Source organism: Trematomus bernacchii, unplaced genomic scaffold (assembly GCF_902827165.1).
Source record: "Trematomus bernacchii unplaced genomic scaffold, fTreBer1.1, whole genome shotgun sequence".
In the NCBI taxonomy this organism is placed as follows: domain Eukaryota; kingdom Metazoa; phylum Chordata; class Actinopteri; order Perciformes; family Nototheniidae; genus Trematomus; species Trematomus bernacchii.
Genome location: NW_022987803.1, coordinates 3,807,521 through 3,827,317, shown reverse-complemented (window position 1 = coordinate 3,827,317; position 19,797 = coordinate 3,807,521). Strand labels below are relative to the sequence as shown.

At 40.7% G+C, this 19,797-nt stretch overlaps 1 protein-coding gene across 1 annotated transcript; it reads right to left on the bottom strand.

Moving 5' to 3' along the window:
* Positions 1-1,468: 1,468 nt before the first annotated feature.
* LOC117498511 (gamma-aminobutyric acid receptor subunit rho-1-like) lies at positions 1,469-19,444 on the bottom strand. Its single transcript, XM_034150655.1, has 9 exons — positions 19,404-19,444; positions 18,214-18,320; positions 16,193-16,260; positions 15,881-16,104; positions 8,149-8,231; positions 7,634-7,774; positions 7,400-7,552; positions 6,662-6,858; positions 1,469-1,753 (listed from the first exon to the last, which is right to left on the bottom strand). Exons 2-9 carry the CDS (start codon positions 18,314-18,316, stop codon positions 1,469-1,471), a joined length of 1,254 nt encoding a protein of 417 aa, XP_034006546.1. The 5' UTR covers positions 18,317-18,320; positions 19,404-19,444.
* Between the last annotated feature and the right edge of the window lie 353 nt (positions 19,445-19,797).

Sequence of the window (19,797 nt, the reverse complement as noted above, 5' to 3'; positions counted from 1 at the left end):
TTCTGTAAAGACCAACTTCTATACAAAAAAGATGTATTATCAAGAATTCTGCAAACAGGATTTATTAAACCACTATGTGAATGAGAAGAGATACAAGAGATGTAAATGTATAAAAAGCTCAAATTCTATCTGAGATTGACACTAAAGTCTGTGACAACAAAGTGTAAGTTAGAACAGCACACCACGAAACCCTGAAGATTTCAACAAATAAACAGCTGCTGTTTGAATGTGTGTTTCTCTGTATGTTCATCATTTGCAAACTCTAACACAATAAGCAAGCCACACACCCAAAACAGAATCCAGATGTTCAAAACGTGTGAATCTGATACCATTTTTGAAATGGAGCCATTCTTAACACAATAGAGAGGAGAGAAATACTCAAGTACAGAATGTATTTATTCTAAATGTAACCATTTTCAACAAGAAATATGGTAGAATGATGTCTGCATTGGTGTCATATTTATGGGACCAAATACACAGCTTCTACAGGTTTTTATCATCATCAAAATGAAGTGATGGAAACTCGCACACTTTAGGAGCTTTGAGTCTGGGATGCATTGCACCATCACGACAACAATGTGAGAGAAGAAGATGAAGCCTTTCCATTTGTTGAGCATCATGCGTCTTGAGGAGTCCCTCAGACCATTAGTCTGCGTACCGGCTCATAGAGTCCTGCTGTTGTGAACCCGGAAATGTTGAGTATCCTTGAGTACTCCAAAATTGGCCAAACCATTTTTTAACTATTATCTGGATATGCAAAGGAATGCTAAATAACACAACTTAATGTCTAATTGTGCAAATTGCCCAACATATGCAAGTTAGCATCCTGCAGTTTCTATGTGCTGGGGAGAGAGGGATGAAGGGATGTATGGATGAGCGGATAAGGGTGTCGCAGGTGTGTACCTACACTGAAAGAACTTAAACGTTGACTTGAATTAAATGTATTATGTCACTATACATTTCTATCACAAAACTTTGGAGTACTCAACATTTCCGGGTTCACAATGCTGGTAACTAGACTAGAATGCTTTTCACTTGCTTGGTTGAAAATAGGGTGATGGGAGTGAAAGATGGACCTGTTCTTACATAAAAAAACATCAAAACTAAACAAAAAAAAACTGCATTTAGTATTTCATTGATGCACTGCCAGCAATTTCTCCCAAGACCTCGATTGAAGAGTTTATAAAGCCCCAAACAGGTGTGAAAAGTCTGATTGGCAGGTAACCTGGAGATTAAGTCACATTGGGTCATTTGGTCCTTTGAGGTTCTGTCCATTCAAAAACATGCAGACCAAGGTAAAGGAGAACATGTTAGGGGTCTGGTCCGCCTGAAAATCTCTACTGTGCACTAGTGTTCTTTGGATTGAACTGTTCCATCTCCTTTCTTTCAAATTTCAATACACAAAAGCTTGCATTTTTAATCTCACTTGTTTTACAAGTGTTCAGACTTGGGTTACATCCCATGTGTGTTAGGAGTAGATGGACCAGTAGATGAAGTTGAAGAGGATGTAGGCTCCAGGAAACATGACCCTGGAGTATTTGTCTATGGCGTGTGTGTCGATGGCGGCGCTGCTGTAGGTCCCGGAGCTCACATGGCCGGTGATCTGGTCGTTCTCCATCAGCTCCACCAGCATCCTCTCCCGCTTCACCCCATTTCTTGGCATGCTGCCATAATTCCCTGTTGTGTTGGCATCCACCTCACTGTAGCTGGCTGACATGGTGCCAGGATGGGCCAGACCACAGGTACATGGCATCTGCAAGTACACACAAAAAACACAGATGTTCACAAAGAAATGGTTAGGAATGTTAAACAACTTGTCACTCCAGATAGGAATGCAAACTGCAACGATTTGGTTTTCATAAATTGTTTAAATTAAGTGAATATATTCATTTAGGTTCAGGAGTATGGCCACGCCCACACCTAAACCCCATCTCTAATCACGGTCATCAATCCTTACATCCCGACATCCCTTATCCGCTCATCCCTCAATCCTTACATCTCGTCATCCACCAATCCATTCATCCATACATCCCTTCTTCCCTCATCCCTACATCCCTTCATTCAGATGTTGGGATGAAGGGATAAAGGAAGAGAGGGATAAAGGGATGAAGGGATAAAGGAAGAGAGGAATGAAGGAATAAAGGAAGAGAGGGATGAAGTGATGTATGGATGAGCGGATAAGGGTGTCGCAGGTGTGTACATGTACCTACACTGAAATAACTTAAACGTTGACTTGAATTAAATGTATTATGTCAAGAAATGTCACATAATTGCAGAGGTGGCAAAAGTACACACTCTCTTTACTTAAGTAGAAGTAGAGATACTTGTTAAAAAAAGACTTTGGTAAAAGTAGAAGTACTGACTCAACTTTTTACTTAAAGGAGAGGTGTCATGCTTTTCCGGTTATTACCCGTCCCCTTGTGTGTTATGAAGGTTTTTATGCATGTAAACGGTGTGCAGAGTCAAAACCCTCAAAGTACACCCTGTAGCGAGTAAAACTCTAACACAGAAAATACCTCCCCAAAACGCCTCGTTGGAGATACGTCACTGCCCATTTGAGTCTTCCGGGTACGGCATGATGTAATCCCGTACCCGGAACAAAATGGACCAATCCGTGGAGCCGTTACGTTACGTCCGCGGAGCCGTTACGTTAAGCCCCCGCTGATTGGTCCAAATTGACCAATCCACGGACTTCCTCACACACAGGCAGCTCTGCTGATTTCTCCTCCCTGGCTGCAGGCTGATAACAGACAGTTGGGATCGCGGCAAAATTCTCTCTGCAGACCCATTCTCACAGCGTTTATCAACCTTTTTCTTACTCAATATCAAGCCACACTTATTGTTTTTACTTCGGCTGTGACTTTGTGTGTGCTCAGGATGAGTTTGGCTGTGTTTCGCTATGTATCCTAAACAAGGAAACAACACCTCCACGGAGCTCAGCGCGATTCACAACGTCCCGACCAATCAGAGCACACTGTGCTCACAGGGAGGGTGGGGGCTGGAGCTATTGGAGCTACAACGAGCCGTTAAAGGCAGAGAGTGAAATTCAGTGAATACACATAGTTTACAGAGATGCTGTATGAGAAACCAATGTGAGTTTGGACAAATGCACAGTATAAATCTATTTTAGTAGACCTCAACAATGGAATTATGATCAGTGGAAATGGCCATGACACCTCTCCTTTAAGTAAAAGTACAAAAGTACAGTTTCTGAAATGTACTCACAGTAAAAAGTAACTTTTAAACTGGCTGTTTTTGTGCAAAGCTAAGTGAACCTTACATCATATTAATATAATATAATATTAATATAAGTGAAAAGGAGCTTAATTTCAATTTATTTACTGCCATTCTGAATGTATTCAGCGTGAACAACAAAAACAAAGTACCTGTATTTGCTGTCGCCAACATTGTAGATGGATTACTTTGCCTTAATATAGGCCTAAACAAGGCCTAAGATTATATATAAAGCGTCTTTGGGTTCAAGAAAAGCACTATAGAAATATAATTTATAATTATTATTATTATTATAGTGCATTCGCCACGAATCATTTTGTGCGCCCACAACTTCGAACATCTCACTTAAGTAAGGCCATGGATGCGGGATGTCTTGCTGGTGGTCTGATGAATCGCCTCCGTTGATGTTATCTTCATGTTCAGTCCTGTCGCTGACTGTACTAGCGTTACTCATGGACATTATGCCGTTAGACCTTTCTCCCTTAACATCTCTGCCTAGCTGTTTCGTCCTACGTCTTTTACGTTGTTTTCGTCTGTCGTGCATGATCTGCACACCATGGCTCGTCTTCTCTACGTGTTATTTTCACATCCATTTAATCAGTCTTGATGTCGGGCCCGTTTTGAAAAAGTAGAAAGTACAGATATTTGTGTTAAAATGTAGGAAGAAAAAGTCGTCAGAAAAATAAATATTTAAAGGTGGGGTAGGTAATTTTGGAGAAACCAGCTCAAGTGCGCTAGAATTAGAAAATACACAGCCGGAAAAAATCTGCCACTTCCTTACAGAGCCCCTCCTCCAACACACACGAACGCGCACATGACCAATGAGGGCACGAGATAAGTTTGTGCACAGATGGAAGGCTGACAGGCAGGTAGGCCATCCAGTTGTTTTAGCCGAGCCGGCTAAAATGATTTGTCGTGCTTTTTACAGTACTACGGCTTCCACAGATGATATTTTTTTATGGATTTTTTTGTCAAAGCACTTAAGATATTCATTGCTATCGGGATGTTAAGAGCATTCCATGGAATATAACAAAAAGTGTATCTCGAGCCGGTTTCTCAAACTTACCTACCCCACCTTTAAAGTGGACCTATCATGCTATATTTGAATAATATATTGTAGGGCCATACCTATATAAAACATGTCTGTGAATTTTTTTTTTCAAAATACCAAACAGATCATGCATTTTAGCCATGCCTCATTTTGCTCTATTTTGCTCTCCTCCAGCCCTGTCTTTGCATGAGCTGCAGCTGACCACGCCCCCCTGCAAAGGAGGGGGGCGAGGCACGAGCGTCATGTTACCATGCTGTTACCATGCTGTTACCATGCTGTTACCATGCTGTTACCATGCCACGGCAACCTCTCATTCCCCTGATAGGTGGAGAGTTGGCCATATAGAGTGGCGAAGTCACGCCCATCTACTTCCGGTCCATGGGACCCTATTTCGGAAAAATTATGTATTGAAGTCAATGGAGAGAGAAAACTTATCTTTCGATCCCGTTTGAATTGTGCCATGAATTACACATATGATGTTTGTCAATCTTAAAAAATCATTTCCATGTCAAAAAAGTCACAATTTGTCGTAAAACTGTTGAAATATAAGACTATGAAAAATACGCAACTAGAAAGACTACAAATAAGTGATGTCACTCATAACTGATGTCACAATTGTTTTCCTCCACTAAAATAGAGATAGCTAAGATTAGATAACTTTAAAAAGATGCCTGTGTGCTTAGTACCAGGTTGTTATCATACCAGCAATGGGTCTTGCTCGTTCTTTCGATTCCCGTCTGATGAAAGGACCAGGAGTGGCTGGATCAAGTTAGCTACCTAGCTAGTAGCAAGCATGATAGGTCCCCTTTAAGTAAAGTACAGATACCTGAAAAATCTACTTAAAGGTGGGGTAGGTAATTTTGGAGAAACCAGCTCGAGTGTGCTAGAATTTGAAAATACACAGCCGGAAAAAATCTGCCACTTCCTTACAGAGCCCCTCCTCCAACACACACGAACGCGCACATGACCAATGAGGGCACGAGATAAGTTTGTGCACAGATGGAAGGCTGACAGGCAGGTAGGCCATCCAGTTATTTTAGCCGGGCCGGCTAAAATGATTGGTCGTACTTTTTACAGTACTACGGCTTCCACAGATGACATTTTTTAATGGATTTTTTGTCAAAGCACTTAAGATATTCATTGCTATCGGGATGTTAAGAGCATTCCATGGAATATAACAAAAAGTGTATCACGAGCCAGTTTCTCAAACTTACCTACCCCCAGTGGCGGCGCCAGGGTATGGCTGGGGTAGGCTACATCCATACCAAGAAATGGCTTAGCCCCACCATGAAAAATGATGTTAAAGTAAGCAAAATAAAGTCCGCCAACTTGTGAGTAAATTGCACAGACAGCAGTTAGTAAGATTGATTTCAGTAGCCACTTGTTTGGAAATACCGAAGACTAGAAACTATTTTGAAAACTTTTGTCACGTAGTGATCGTCTTCTCAATAAAACATCTTTGATAATGTCTTCTGGCCAATCAGAATCACGATAACGGCGTGGTGTTGTTGCAGGAAGTCCCGACAGAGAATACTTTTGCTGTAGTACATCTCTATATACATCGATACAACATTACGTGTTGATGGAAATCAACACGTAATGAAATAAGACCCCACGGTTTGATGATTGATAGGTGTGTGGGCTGTCTTTCATTTTGACACACAGAACAATGGGGGCTATCCACCCTTATCCACAATGTAAAGTAATTCACACAGCCTCTTCCCTCTTCTCTCTGTGAGGAGCAGCAGGTTCAGCTTTCAGAACAAAGTAACACTAAACAAAAATGGCATTCATTTTTTTAAATGTGTAGTAATAAATTGCAGGATTGGCTCCAGGTCGCCCTTTTTATTTACTAAAAGACAAATGTGCCTTTTTATTTCATACAGTTCAATTTGGATTGAGACAGGGAAATAATCTAAACCTAACGCGTGGCGTTTCACTGTCAAGGGGGGCGATATAGCGTGTATGTAATTACATTGCAAATACTGACTTGAGCCCCACCACTGTATGGGTTAGCCCTACCATAGATTACCCAACACAAATACTCTGGAGCCGCCACTGCCTACCCCACCTTTAAGTACAGTAACAAAGTATTTCTACTTCGTTACTTCCCACCTCTGCATAACTGTATTAGGTTAGTTGAAATCAAGTTGAACCTAATACTTTTTATTGAACAATATATTATTGCTTTCAACAAACCTAATGCAGTTATATGAAATCTGTTGACATAATACATTTAATTCTAGACCATGTTTCAGTTTTTCCAACCAACCAATCCGTCATTAGAACCGTTAACGTTTGGTGCTCTAAAACAATGTCTTCAGTTAAAGCACCTGTAGGCATCTATCAGCATGGAGATGAGTGACTGGTACTAACCCTCTCTCGGAGTGCCCTCTCTTTGCGTTCTTGTAGAGTGGACAGGTAGTTGACAGCAGCGTACTCGATCACCGACAGGAAGACAAAGACGAAACTGACCCAGAGGTAAATGTCCACAGCTTTTATGTAGGACACCCTGGGCATGGAGGCGTTGACTCCAGTGATGATGGTGGACATGGTGAGCACCGTGGTTATACCTATAACAGGATCACAAGTTCTAACAACAACACCGACTATCGTGGAAATGTATCATTTTAGTGTCATTCAGTTATATTTTGCCCTGGCTGAGCCTCCGAGGCTTCTTCATACCTTTAAATAAACGTTCTATTTCTGTTTTCTAGCTTTCAACAGAGTGTCGCCTTGACCATTGTCAGACAATAATCATGTGGATGTTAGGTGTGTAATTAGTTACCATGCGTGATGTCTCTGCCCCTCTGTCTACCATTCAATAGACTGTAATGTATGTAATATTGCTTTGATTGGCTGTATCCGTCCCCTTCCTGTATTTCTGTATACGTCTCTTGTCTTTTTTTATAACTGGTGTCAGATGTTGTAACACGAGCTGCTGCAAACATCTGCCCTTCCAGCTGGAAAATATTGATTCTGTTGAACGCTTTGACTTTTGACTCTATTAAATAAAACAACTTTGTCTTAAACATTTACCTTTGTTCATTTCTTACCAAAAGGGGATTTATTGTGGAACTCCCTCCACACTAACTAGTAGCCCAGCACTCTCACCTAGTGGCACCCTGGCAGGGACGGCCCTGCGGTCGATCCAGAAGGACACCCAGGACAGCATGACCATCAGAGTGGCAGGGAAGTAGGTCTGCAGCAGGAAGAAGAAGACGTGGCGGCGCAGGGTGAAGTTGATGTACAGACGGTTGTACCAGCCTGGAGGAGAGAAGAAGTTAGAATGCACACAGCGCTACTTCAAGCCTAAATTAAAAGACGGCTCTGGACTTTGGTCGGCACCTGTGCTGCTGTAGAAGGCCAGCTTGGTGGTGGTGTGGAACTCTTGGATCAGGAACTGGGAGAGAGATATTTTTTCGTCTGTGTTTAATGACCTGTTCCCTTTCTTCCAGTACAGCATCAGGTCATCATCTGTGTACGCATCTGGAGAGACAAAGAGCAAAATGAAATATCGTGATGTTCATTGTATAGTAGCTTATATGAAATAACACCAGGGTGACGAGTGACATGCAGTGAGAACACACTGACAAAACGTTTCTCTTTATCTAACCTAATGCAGTTATGTGAAATCTGTTGACATAATACATTTAATTAAAGTCAACGTTTCAGTTTTTTCAGTGCATGCTCCACAGTCTCTAGCAATGTAACATTTCATTGATCTAAAACATGACACAAGGAGAAATATCTCACTGCTTCTGCAGCTATGACAAGACTTTACAGCAGTCACAGGAACGATGGGAGGGGTGACTGCAGAGGAGAGGGAAGGCCACATGGAGCTGATCACAGCCGTCACTTACAGCTCTCGATCTCCAAAGAGCATGTCTGCGTGTCCAGAGGGAAGCGACTCAGGTCCATGCTGCACATGGATGTGACTGTCACCCTGCAAGACAAAACCAAGCTGTAAGGATATGACAAACGAGTTTGGGGAGTGAGTAAAGTCATATTTATATCATTAAGAATAACAACTTCTCTGTAACTATATTTTTGTACTGTATGACCTGTACAATAAAAAAAAATACTCATAATAAATATGAATATGAGAGTATATAAGATCTTATACTTGCACATCCTTATGTGAATGAAGGCCTCCAAACCCTAAACCCCTATAGCTTCTTGCTTCTTATGTTTTTTTCCAAAAATGAATTATTAATGAATTTGAGTTAGGACTGATGGCTTGCTAGTCTCTTTTATTCTTTTTGTTCCTGTTCCTTTCTCTGTGCTTTTGGATGCGTGCTTTGGGGCTTTTTGGTGCTGGAGGACCCATGATCATGACAACAGGAACTAAACTCAGAAACTAGTTATCTTTGCATTTCTGTTTGCCTTTCCACTGTATGTGAAGACTCATAAAGATGAGGTGAATTAGTGTTGGACAGATTAGAGAAGACTACATCAAAACGTCGTTTATAGCTACACTCAATGTGCTGAGATGTGGCTAAATAGTTGCAAAGACGGTCAGTGATAGATTCCTAATGTTCTTGCTTTCAAATGTTTATTTGAAATGTTCTGTAAAGCCCAGTAACGTTTTTGAAGTGCACTGAAGTAGCATCCCACACATACATTTATATCAACCAAAGCTTGAACATTATTGCAAACAAATGTGCGTGCAGAGTAAGAACACCAGTGGACATCTATGGATGTCGTTAAGATGACTGATTGTGGAATGTCCCCTCTTCACTCACTCTGTAAATCAGGGACAGAACTGAGGGCTTAAGCCAAAAGTAAAGATTTTTCAAACAAGCAGAAAGAGGATTTTTTCTGGCTTGAAAGAGAATTTGAAGTTCCGCTCCAAAAAGTGACACATTTCTTTTTTGTGTCGGGCTGCATGCCCCATGAACCACAGGTTTTCTTCTCTGCTCTGCAACAGCTGTTTGCTGTTTCTCTCAATCGCCCCATTCTGAAGCGACTTCACTACTTTTATGACGAAGCAAACAAGCCTTCATGTGTCTCTCTTTATGCGGCGCTATACTCACATCCCCATGACTGTGAGGAAGACTCAGTTAGAGCAGAGGGATGTCAGTCTGTTGCTTGCAAAGCCAGGTCTGGAAAATGGTTTGAATTAAATGATTATATTTTAATTTGTATCAACAGTGACACAATCGGGCAGCTAGCTGTATTTATGGCTTGGTGTATGTTAGGCCCTGTCTGTGTCTATTGACAGATTTGAGTGTAACAGGTAAAGTGCAGGAGACTGGGGAAGATGTTAACATCTCAAATCTCAGAACTTGTAAAAAAAATGAACAGACCATATTGACTCATTATTGTCAAACTGTATGAAAAAACTGAAACGTCAAATTTAATTAAATGTATTATGTCAACACATTTCACATAACTGTATGAGGTTAGTTGAAAGCAACAATATTAATTTGAACCTATTAAACTTAATATAAAGGACATTTGTTGACATAATACATTTAATTAAAGTCAACGTTTCAGTTTTTTCAGTGAATAAAGTGAATTGAATTGTTTATATTCTGTATAGGTTTTCATATATAGGTTATTTTAAATAATTGTTGACCCCTACATTTGTTTCGATCAAAAACCGTTAAGAACCTTAAGAAGCAGAACACGAATAATTCAAATCCAAACGATAGCCCCTCTTGTGTTGGAATTGTAGTAAGCAGGCTCAGCAATAAAAAGACCTTGAAGATCTCTTTAAACCCTTGGATAATGTTCATGACACTGAAGCTGTTTATCATCAGTCATCACTGTGCTGCTGTTGTTGGAATCTGTGCAGTACTGCATCATGGGAAGTGAAATGGCCCATGGGCAAGGTAAGGCAGAGAAGGGCTCATTAGGGAAATTGACACATTACTATCACCAATCATGAGGGATGAATTATGTTACTAATGGTTACATCATTGCTTCATATTACAGGTCCCTGGTGCAGTGTAACCTGCAGAGAATTACCCCTCCATATTCACAGAGCCTCAGAGTGGGTCAGAGGTTTCAGCAGAGATTTGGTTTTACGGCACAGATGATAAATGAAAATGACTTAATCCAGCTCATAGGATGAGAGGAGGCTCCACGCTCTGCAGCGAGCTCTAACATCCTCACTCACAATCTGCCTTAGTCTGGAAAATCTCCAACCAGCACCCATCCCACACAGATTAACCACGGCCATGTGAGGAGCATGCTTATGTCTAACCATAGAGCACAGCAACAGTCAAAATGTGGACATTGTACTTAAAAAAATATGTTATGTGTACACTATAAACATTAAACATTGACTTCAATTAAATGTATTATGTCAACAGGTTCCACATAACTGTTGAAAGCAATAGTATTAAGTTGAACCTATTATTTTTTATTTAAATTTAATTTGATTGCTTTCAACTAACCTAATAAAATTATATTAATTGTTTACATAATACATTTATTTAAGTCAATGTTTTTTTCAGTGTGTTACAGTGTTGTTGAAATATACATATTTTCACCTATTTATTATTATTTTATTACAGTACAATGTGAACATTTTTTAAGTCTCTATGGTTATGTTCCTTTTTTATTTATTTATTTAAAATCTAAATGGATTATGAAATCTAACCCTCCAAGGGATAATAAACCATTCTGATTGTGTTTTTTCAGTGCACCAGGTAGCAAATGATTACTGTAATATTCGCCTGCTATGAATCACATACTTCAGATATTTCAGATTACAGAGTGAATGTTGGTGAATGCAGATTTGTAGATGATGTCATCATATTAATATTTTGTGTCCATCAGCCCTATGCTCGAGCGGTCACAACAGGAGGCAGATGGCCAGCGCTCCGCCAGGCTCTGTAATGTGGATTACAAAATCGACTCTCTGGGTTCTGCGCCTCCTATCGCTCACCAAAATGACGAGGTCCTGCTCTGAAGTATTAGCAGTCGTAATTGGCGACGTTATCCCCTTAAATACACATCCTGTGGCAGCTGGTGCCACTGTGTTCTGCAGGACAGCCGTGGCAGTTACACTCCTGACCACCCACTGACATCATAACCTGCCCCACTTCAAAAGTATTACAGTTGCCGGATGTATCAGTGAGCTTGACACTGACCGCTATAGTTCATTATTAATGTGTAAACAAAACAAGTAAACACTTAGTTTCTGCATTTGGGACAGAAGATTAGTTTGAAGTTATGCAGGGAGAGATGGAAGAGTCAGCCACACTGAGCTGTCCCTGCACACCGATATACAGAGCCCTACAAAGAGCTACAATAACATCATAATAAAAGGGTTGAACAATACAAGTATTGCACAAGGATTAACATTTCTCCCAAAACAGCATTAGCTTCTTTGTTTAGCACTACCCCTCTCATTTTGTATATATTGACTGTTGTACCTTTTTATGTATGCCTCATAATGTGTGTATATGTATATACTGTATGTGTCTATGCTAGATAATGTATGTGTATATATATATATATATATATATTATATACTGTAAGTGGGTGTACAGGTGTGTATTTATACGTATATGTATTTTTTATATATTTGTATTTGTAATCTTCGGGATGGCGAGAAACAGCAATGTCCCTGTCCGTATCACACACACAGAGACATTGACGATAAGGCTGACTTTGATTAACAGTCTAATTTCTGAAGGAAACAAATACTCTCTTTCCTTTGCACAATCCTCCCATTGACAGGATATCTTTGTTGGAAGCTGTTGTTTCGAGGGTGAATTATGGCGCGTTTCCACTACAGCGCGGAGCACGGTTTAAGAGGGCTGTGACGTCAGCGGCCCGTCTTTGGTTGCGTTTCCACTTGGCCTAGTACCGGCCGGCGGGTCCTAATTCACAGTTTTTCTGGCCTCATAAAATCGCGGGTCTAGGGCCAGAGACAACGAGGCTGAGTCGGGCTGAGTATGCTAAACTAGAGAGAGCGTCGCTGGCAAGGGGGCTACAACTACAACAAGATGGACATATTTGACCGTGATTTAATTGTAATACACGTTTCAAAATGATGCCGAAGTAACAACATACTGATACCGGTTAGTAAAAACCATGAATTAATGCTTTGACAAGTCTGCAGACAGACGGCAGGCGAAAAACCTTTTAAAATGCGTGTTTTCTAAATGGAGATTGGCTAAGCTAACGCAGTATATGCTCCGACCGTCCACACTCACAACAACGGCCTATACAGACATAAATAAAGCAGCGATTGTATTCGCCATGACACAGGCAGTCTGTGGTTTGTACTTGTTTAACTTTTGTCTAGTTTCTGAACAGATATAAGGAGCTGTGAGCTCTGAGTGCTAACAGCTAACGGCTGTGTTGTTTTTCTGGGGTTCTCATTGAAGATGATGTCACGGCTCCGCCTACACTGCGTTACTATAGATACTACCCCAGTTCCTAAACTGTAATGGAAATGCGCCATAAAGTGAGCCAGCCATACCGAGCGAGGCCGAGCGAGGCCGTGTAGTGGAAACGCGCCATAAGGTCACTGAGAATGTGTTCAGCCTTATACAGCTGTTCAGCTGACAACCGACCCCCCCCCCAGCCACCCTGATCATGCTGCAATGCATAACTCTCCTTAGCAGAGAGGATCTATCTAGGGCCGTCCCTCCCTACAGGCCGATCATGCAGACTGCGTGGGGCCTCACCTTGCGGAGGGGGCCTCACCTTGCGGAGGGTGCCTCAACTGAGCCGAAAATGCTCCACTAGCTTTTTATAATGTTGACATGACATGTGAATTATATTATACTCATTTGTTGGCAATTTGTTGTTTCTGAGCCGTATTAATTAAGCATGTTCTTATTGCTCGTTATTTCTGAGGCCTTATCTGAATGCCTTTACTGAGAAGGTGGTACACTTGATTTCTTTGAATGCAGCATTAAAGAACTGTCGTAGCAGTGTTTGAACCTGATCCTACTTAGGTTTGTTTTAAATACAGACATTTTAATATCCTTTAAAAATGTCACAAAAGTAGTTATTCCACGGAATAGATTTATGTAAAAGTAACAAACGTTGCCAGTGTGCCCTTTTTTGAATTGGGGCCCCTGCCCCTCTAACATCCTCTGCATGTGCTAGCCACAGGATATCCACTGCACAGCACCAGATGCAGTCGGTAGGCACAGGCTTTGAAGGGCCTCTTTAATGTGATGACAATGCAGTCAGGTTTTATTATAAATGCAGCGTATATATTCCGGATAGCTCAGTGATTAGAGCTGCAGCCCATATGTGGTGTGCACTGCAAAGTACGCCGAGCCCACGTCATCCTGTCTGTCTCAGCCTAAAGGCACTCTCTAGCCCAATAACAAAGAGAAAATGTTGCATAAAGTTCCCAGAAAAAGGGAAAAATAACTCTAATGAATTGTCTTTCAGGGCTTTAAGGTACCATGTCCTCATGAGATTAAGATCAACTTTTAATAATCCCCCAGAGGAACCGGGGGTTACAGCAATTACATACAAAAGGTGAGATGACAACAATAATTCAATGAATGAATGAAAATAGCTCCTGTCAAACCTCAGGCTGACATGCTTCCTATTGGTCAGGATGTATGCACAGAGCCTGTTTCCATGGCCCATTGCTTGGCAATGCCCATCCTTGAAACCCCTGTTAGTGTGTGTATGTGTTTTCTTTTCTTTCTGGCTCTCTCTCTCTATCTCTCTCTGCCCTGTTTGCTGGTCTCCTATCAACCACCCCTGCCACCTGTTCACCACACTATGAAAGCCAGCTGCAGCCTGCACTCATTCCTTGCCGGATTGTTGCCGTGAACCGTTTTTTGCGTGCGTCTCTAGCCTTTTGCCAGCAAGTGTTTGCCTGTTGGCCAGTTGACCTGCTCTTGCCTCACTTGTTTTGTGCATCTCCCATGAGGAACCCAGGGCCAGACACACTCCCATGTCCGGCCAGACCTCTCCTCCCCCTGGAACACCTGTTTTTCACAGCCACCACCAACCAACCCCCACTCCCAGCTCACTTTTCAAGTCTGATTCTGGGTCCCCACATGTGACATTGTTACATTTAGTTTTTACAAAACACTAACTTTTCTACCTCAGCCTACCAGTGTTGGGCAAGTTACTTCCAAAATGTAATACAGTACATATGACTTATTACTGTCTTTTTTAAGTAATAAGTTACATTACAATATTACTGTCTCTGAAATGTAATGAGTTACACTACTTTTATATTACTTTTGAGTTACTTTCACCAAAATAACCTCAAAAGAATGGCTAGGTATTTTAAATGCAAAAATGTAGTTTAGTGCAGCTCATTATACATCCAGTGAAGGGCAATGTGGTATAGCATAACCACTGTGTCCTTAAGGCTACTAACAACTTTTATTACACGGCTTAGTTGAATACTCGATTCTGATTGGTCAATTAAGAACATGTGAAACGTTGTTAATACAGTAGTACAGACCGCTGTCAAGGACTATAATGACCGTTGCTAAGGAGGATCAAGAAAGAGAAAGGAAAAGAGGTTAAAAGACAGAGCGCTGGACGTCAGATAAATGAACAGAAGAAGGCAGAGAGGAAGTAAACAATAACAGGAACACGGTATGGGCTACAGACAGGAAGTAAACACTAACAGGAACACGGTATGGACCACAGACAGGAAGTAAACACTAACAGGAACACGGTATGGACCACAGACAGGAAGTAAACATTAACAGGAACACGGTATGGGCTACAGACAGGAAGTAAACACTAACAGGAACACGGTATGGACCACAGACAGGAAGTAAACATTAACAGGAACACGGTATGGGCTACAGACAGGAAGTAAACACTAATAGGAACAAGGTATGGGCTACAGACAGGAAGTAAACACTAATAGGAACAAGGTATGGGCTCTGCAGTGTTTAAGGACTTGTTAGTGGATCAGAAACTGTGAACAGAGTTGGACAGTGCTGCTGTAAAGTTGTTGTTGTCGCAGTTCCATCCATTGGTGCGCCGTTTCTTAACGGAAGAAATACGATCATTTTTATGTCAATAAAATCATTTCAATTAATATTGGGAGTCGAGTCGTTAGTTTGTTTAGTATCTGGCAGTGTAATAAGCGGGATAATGTGCAGCGACTTGGTCATTATGGGGAAAAGAACACCCTTCAGGATGATCAACCAGGTTTACTAATCTACCAGCACATTTTTCTCTGGTGTGGGAATGTCTCACGATGTTGGTGAATTCTTAAAAAACAAAACACCACTTAATTTCGGGTTGAAATGTGTTGTAACGTGCGTTACTGAGAATTGTAACGGGTATTATATAACTCACATTTCATTAGTAATGCGTTACATTACTGCGTTACAGAAAAAGTAATACATTACTGTAACTCCGTTACTTTTGTAACGCGTTACACCCAACACTGCAGCCTACAACATTGTTTGTCAAGTCTTTTTAAATTTCCTGAATTTCGCCAATAAAAATGTAATGTCCAATTTGAAAATGTAAAAAAAGAAACCCACTAAATGCCAGTGGCAGGTGTTCAACAAGGAATTGTTTCAGTAGTTATAGTTTAATTTCCCAGAATGTTGGAGCATTCCTTTAAACTGTTCCTGACCTAACAGCCACTTTGAGACTTTACATGTTTCCTTGGGGAGTTACCGGAGGCTGTAGAGGACTTTTCCATCGGGGTAAACTCGTAGCATGACGTTGTCAGTGGTGGTGTCATGGGTGAAGGACCTCTTGGAGTGGACGAAGAACATGTCAGGTACCCAGATCTTCTTCACCAGGCGGCCATCGAACGTCATGCTCAGGTTGTTGTTGCTTTTGAAGGCCAGACGTGCATCTTTCCAGTAGTGCCTTAGATACAAGGTCATGGTAAAGTCCTTAAACAAAAAGGCAAAGTCTGTTACAATATAATCGAAACTAACAACAAACATGCTTTTTCTTAATAAACATGTGTTCCAGACATACCATATCGACCTCTGAAATAGCATCCAAACTCTCAACCTGAACATCCACGCCTACAGAGACGGCAGGACCTGGAGAAATAATTTAGGGCAGTTTACAAAGATGCAATGACCTAAATAACAGCAGTGTCAGAGTGTCAGAAACAAGCTGTGACAGTGGGAGTGCAGATGTAGCTAGGTTCCTGTCTGGATTATCTGTGTTTATTTGGAAGTTGTGACTCCTTTTTTGGTGCTGACCCTTTTGCTTAAAACAATGACTTTATCCAAATCCAGAGCAGCTGGGAGCAGATTTCCCAAACACTGGCACAGAGCCAGCGGAGTGAGTACTCTAATCCTAATTGTTGTTGTAGTGCATGCTGGGGATTTTCATCGTTTTACTTTTTTAAACAGGCCAACAGTTGTTCTAAAATGTAGAATGGAAAATCAAAAAATCATGAACCATTTTTAAAATTCTGCTGATGAATTAGTATAAGACTGGGGTTTTTGTTACTGTGAATAATGTCCTTGTTCAGAGTACAGGTCTTACTTGAGTCGTGACTTGAGTTATTGAATTACCTTATTGTATTTTCAAAAGAATAACTATACTTTACATGGCTACATCACACTCAGCTGTGTTGATTGGATAACAGGACAGCATCTGTCATTTTTGTAAATTCTTTAAAAACAATACATGTTTACATATTAATGCAAGTTACCTTACTTTTATGGAATAGTTTTACTTTTATCCATGACGACAATAGTTCCATCAGGAGACTTATTTTGCTTAGAGAAAGATTTGTATTGACGTGTGCACGAGATGATAGAAATGTGAAGAGTCTTTGGCGATAAGACCCCGATTGTCTTATCATATATCTTAAGGGGGAAGTGCATCCGTAAGTAGAATAAGATGTTGATGGGATTGGATTTGAAGAGGAGATGGGAAGAGGATGCTGAAGATCTGGATTTGACAAGGAGTTCTGATACGGAGGGTGGAGGTGGATGGGAGGAGGGGAGCCGCAGCCTTAGCGCCTGAAATGACAGGAGAACAGATTTAAAGTTCGATAGCAGCGTGATGATTGGCTGTTGGAGATTGTGGCGAACTGTAGTTGGTTAAGAGTGGACGCCTGTAATCAGCTGATTAGATCCAACTGAGGAGTGAGTGAATGTTCTTCCTGACTGAACTTACACTTTAGCTTTATTAAAAAAAGACTGTTATATAACCTGATCAAAACCGCCTAACCTTGACAGCGTAAATCAAAACCAAGATCTTTCCCAAGAGTAACGCAAAGGTGTTCAGAAAGGTGTTCAGATCCATCCCAGTGCCTTCATTAAAGGCAGATCATCCCAGTGACTGGAACCAGCTATTTTACGAAAGGGGCTCATTCAATGCGAGACAAAAGAGACATTTATAGTTCATGAAAAAGCCATAGCGCACAAAGATAACATAAAAGATAGGGATTTGTTTCAGTTACTGAAGTTGTATCAGTGATTTATAGTCAAACTTTTTATTTAATTACAATTTAAAAAAAACAAACACATTCCCAAAACTCCGGCTTTAGTTTTAACACATTCTTTGCTGCAACACACAAATGGTGTTATCATAGACTCTTCTTTCGGGGGGGGGGGGCAAGCTCAGTGTTATAACTGTGCTGCACATTGCAGTGACAGTATGAACTTCCATTCAAAACCCTAACATTTAGTGTAATAAACATATAGTGTGAGACTAGAGCCAGTATTTAAGACTCATTGAAGTTTGCCGTTAAACAAGATAATGCTTTCCTAGAACTCCACGGGGGATTTTAAACTTAAAGGGAAAATGCACGTGTGGATATTTATTTAAATATCGGGAGATATTGTAACCCACAGCTGAAGACTGTGGCTGCTTGGTAATGAATCAGTGGCCCACAGCAGCATGGCTCAGACATAATCCCGCTCTGTTATGTCATCTCTACAAGCCAGTGCTCCACAGTGAGAGGAGTGTGTGGATCAGATGAGGGGGGCGGGGGTTTAGTGTAACGTCAAAAAAACGTGGAGGATGAGCCTTACCTCCAAATCCTGGGCGCATTGTAAAGTCGTGTTCCTGTATCCTCAGCAGGTGCTCTGACTTCGTACCCCAGGCTTTAGTTTTATCTGAACTCCTCTTAGTCATGGGGCTAATTTAACATTTTGGGGAAAAAACCAATTCAAAAGTTAATTTCTAATATTAGATTCTGGGTCACACAGAAAGATCTATTCTGTTTACATGTTGCACAACACATGTCAATCCCAATGTCTACCAAGTTTGTTCTTTCGTTTCTCTTGCAACGAAGGACATTTGTTATGCTGTTTCACTATGTCTTTGTTGAATATTGCACATAGTGTTGCACATAGTGTACAGTAGATGCTCATTGGTAAAACACATCAGCCCAATGCAAGCACTCAAAACTGAAGTCCAATTACTTACCTACATCCACCCAAAAAAATATTGACATGGAAAATATGCCTATAAGGATGGGCACGTCCTTTATAAAATGTTATAAAATAATTAAGTCCTCAGTGTCAGAGGCATGTGACCATCATGTCTGTAAACTGAGAGGGAACCAGAAGCATTTCCATCAGATTGACTCTGTCTGTGTTACTACTACTCGGTTGAGAAGAGAGGGCCACATCAGTACAGAAAACAAAACCAAAAAATGAAACCTAACTGTTGACAGTGGTACAAATTCATGTCACCATTCCTTCCATTATCTGCACATCAAATCAATCAAATTTGAAAATTATAGCAGTAACTTTAACCAGCTGTTGATAATCCAGCCTTGGGAACGCTGGTGTAACAAAGTGAAAACTAACTGTAATTGTCAGGTAATATTGCTTTCAAGCTTTTTTCCAAACAGCTGTGCTATTTAACTTAATAATGAAGCCTCTTTGAATTTGAACATCAAAGGGTTACTGTGACAGTGTTCCATTTTCTGCTCTTTAGCTCGCTGTCATCGTATTAAGTTTATGAAGCAAAGTCGCATAATCTTATGAATTTCCTAACTTTGTGGGATAAGAATGGATTATATTGAGCTTAGTAAAATACATGGAAGCGACCCATGCTTCTCACTAGACCCTGCAGACAATAGTGTGATTAAATTGTTGACCATGTGCCACTAAGTCCTTGCTGCTTAAATCTCCAAAATGTGATCTTGCTTTCTAGCCCCTGTTATATGTCTAATTGGGCTAAATAAATAAAATAATAAAGAAATGCGTCATACCTTACAATCTTTCTGCTGGATCCTTCTGTTACTGGAATTTCTCTTCTACATCTGAAAGGGGGGAAACATTTTATGATTTTATGCAAGCTTTATGCAATGTTTAGAAGCACTTTTTGGGTGATTCTTGATTGAAATCCTAAAGTAAGAGGGACCTGTTGACAAAGAGAATAGAGTTGTTTCTGTTTCTGTGACATTAATCATTCTTATTCATTTCACTTATTCATTTACAGGAGGGAACATTTAATCAAATAAAGTGAATTTGCGCTATGTGTCTGTTATGAACACCTAAAGTTGCAGGGATAAGGAAACCAGATCATTGACTCCCTCCCAGATGTCTTTGGGTTATTAGATAACACAATAAGCCTCAGTGTCTCCATTTTAAAACCACACTGGA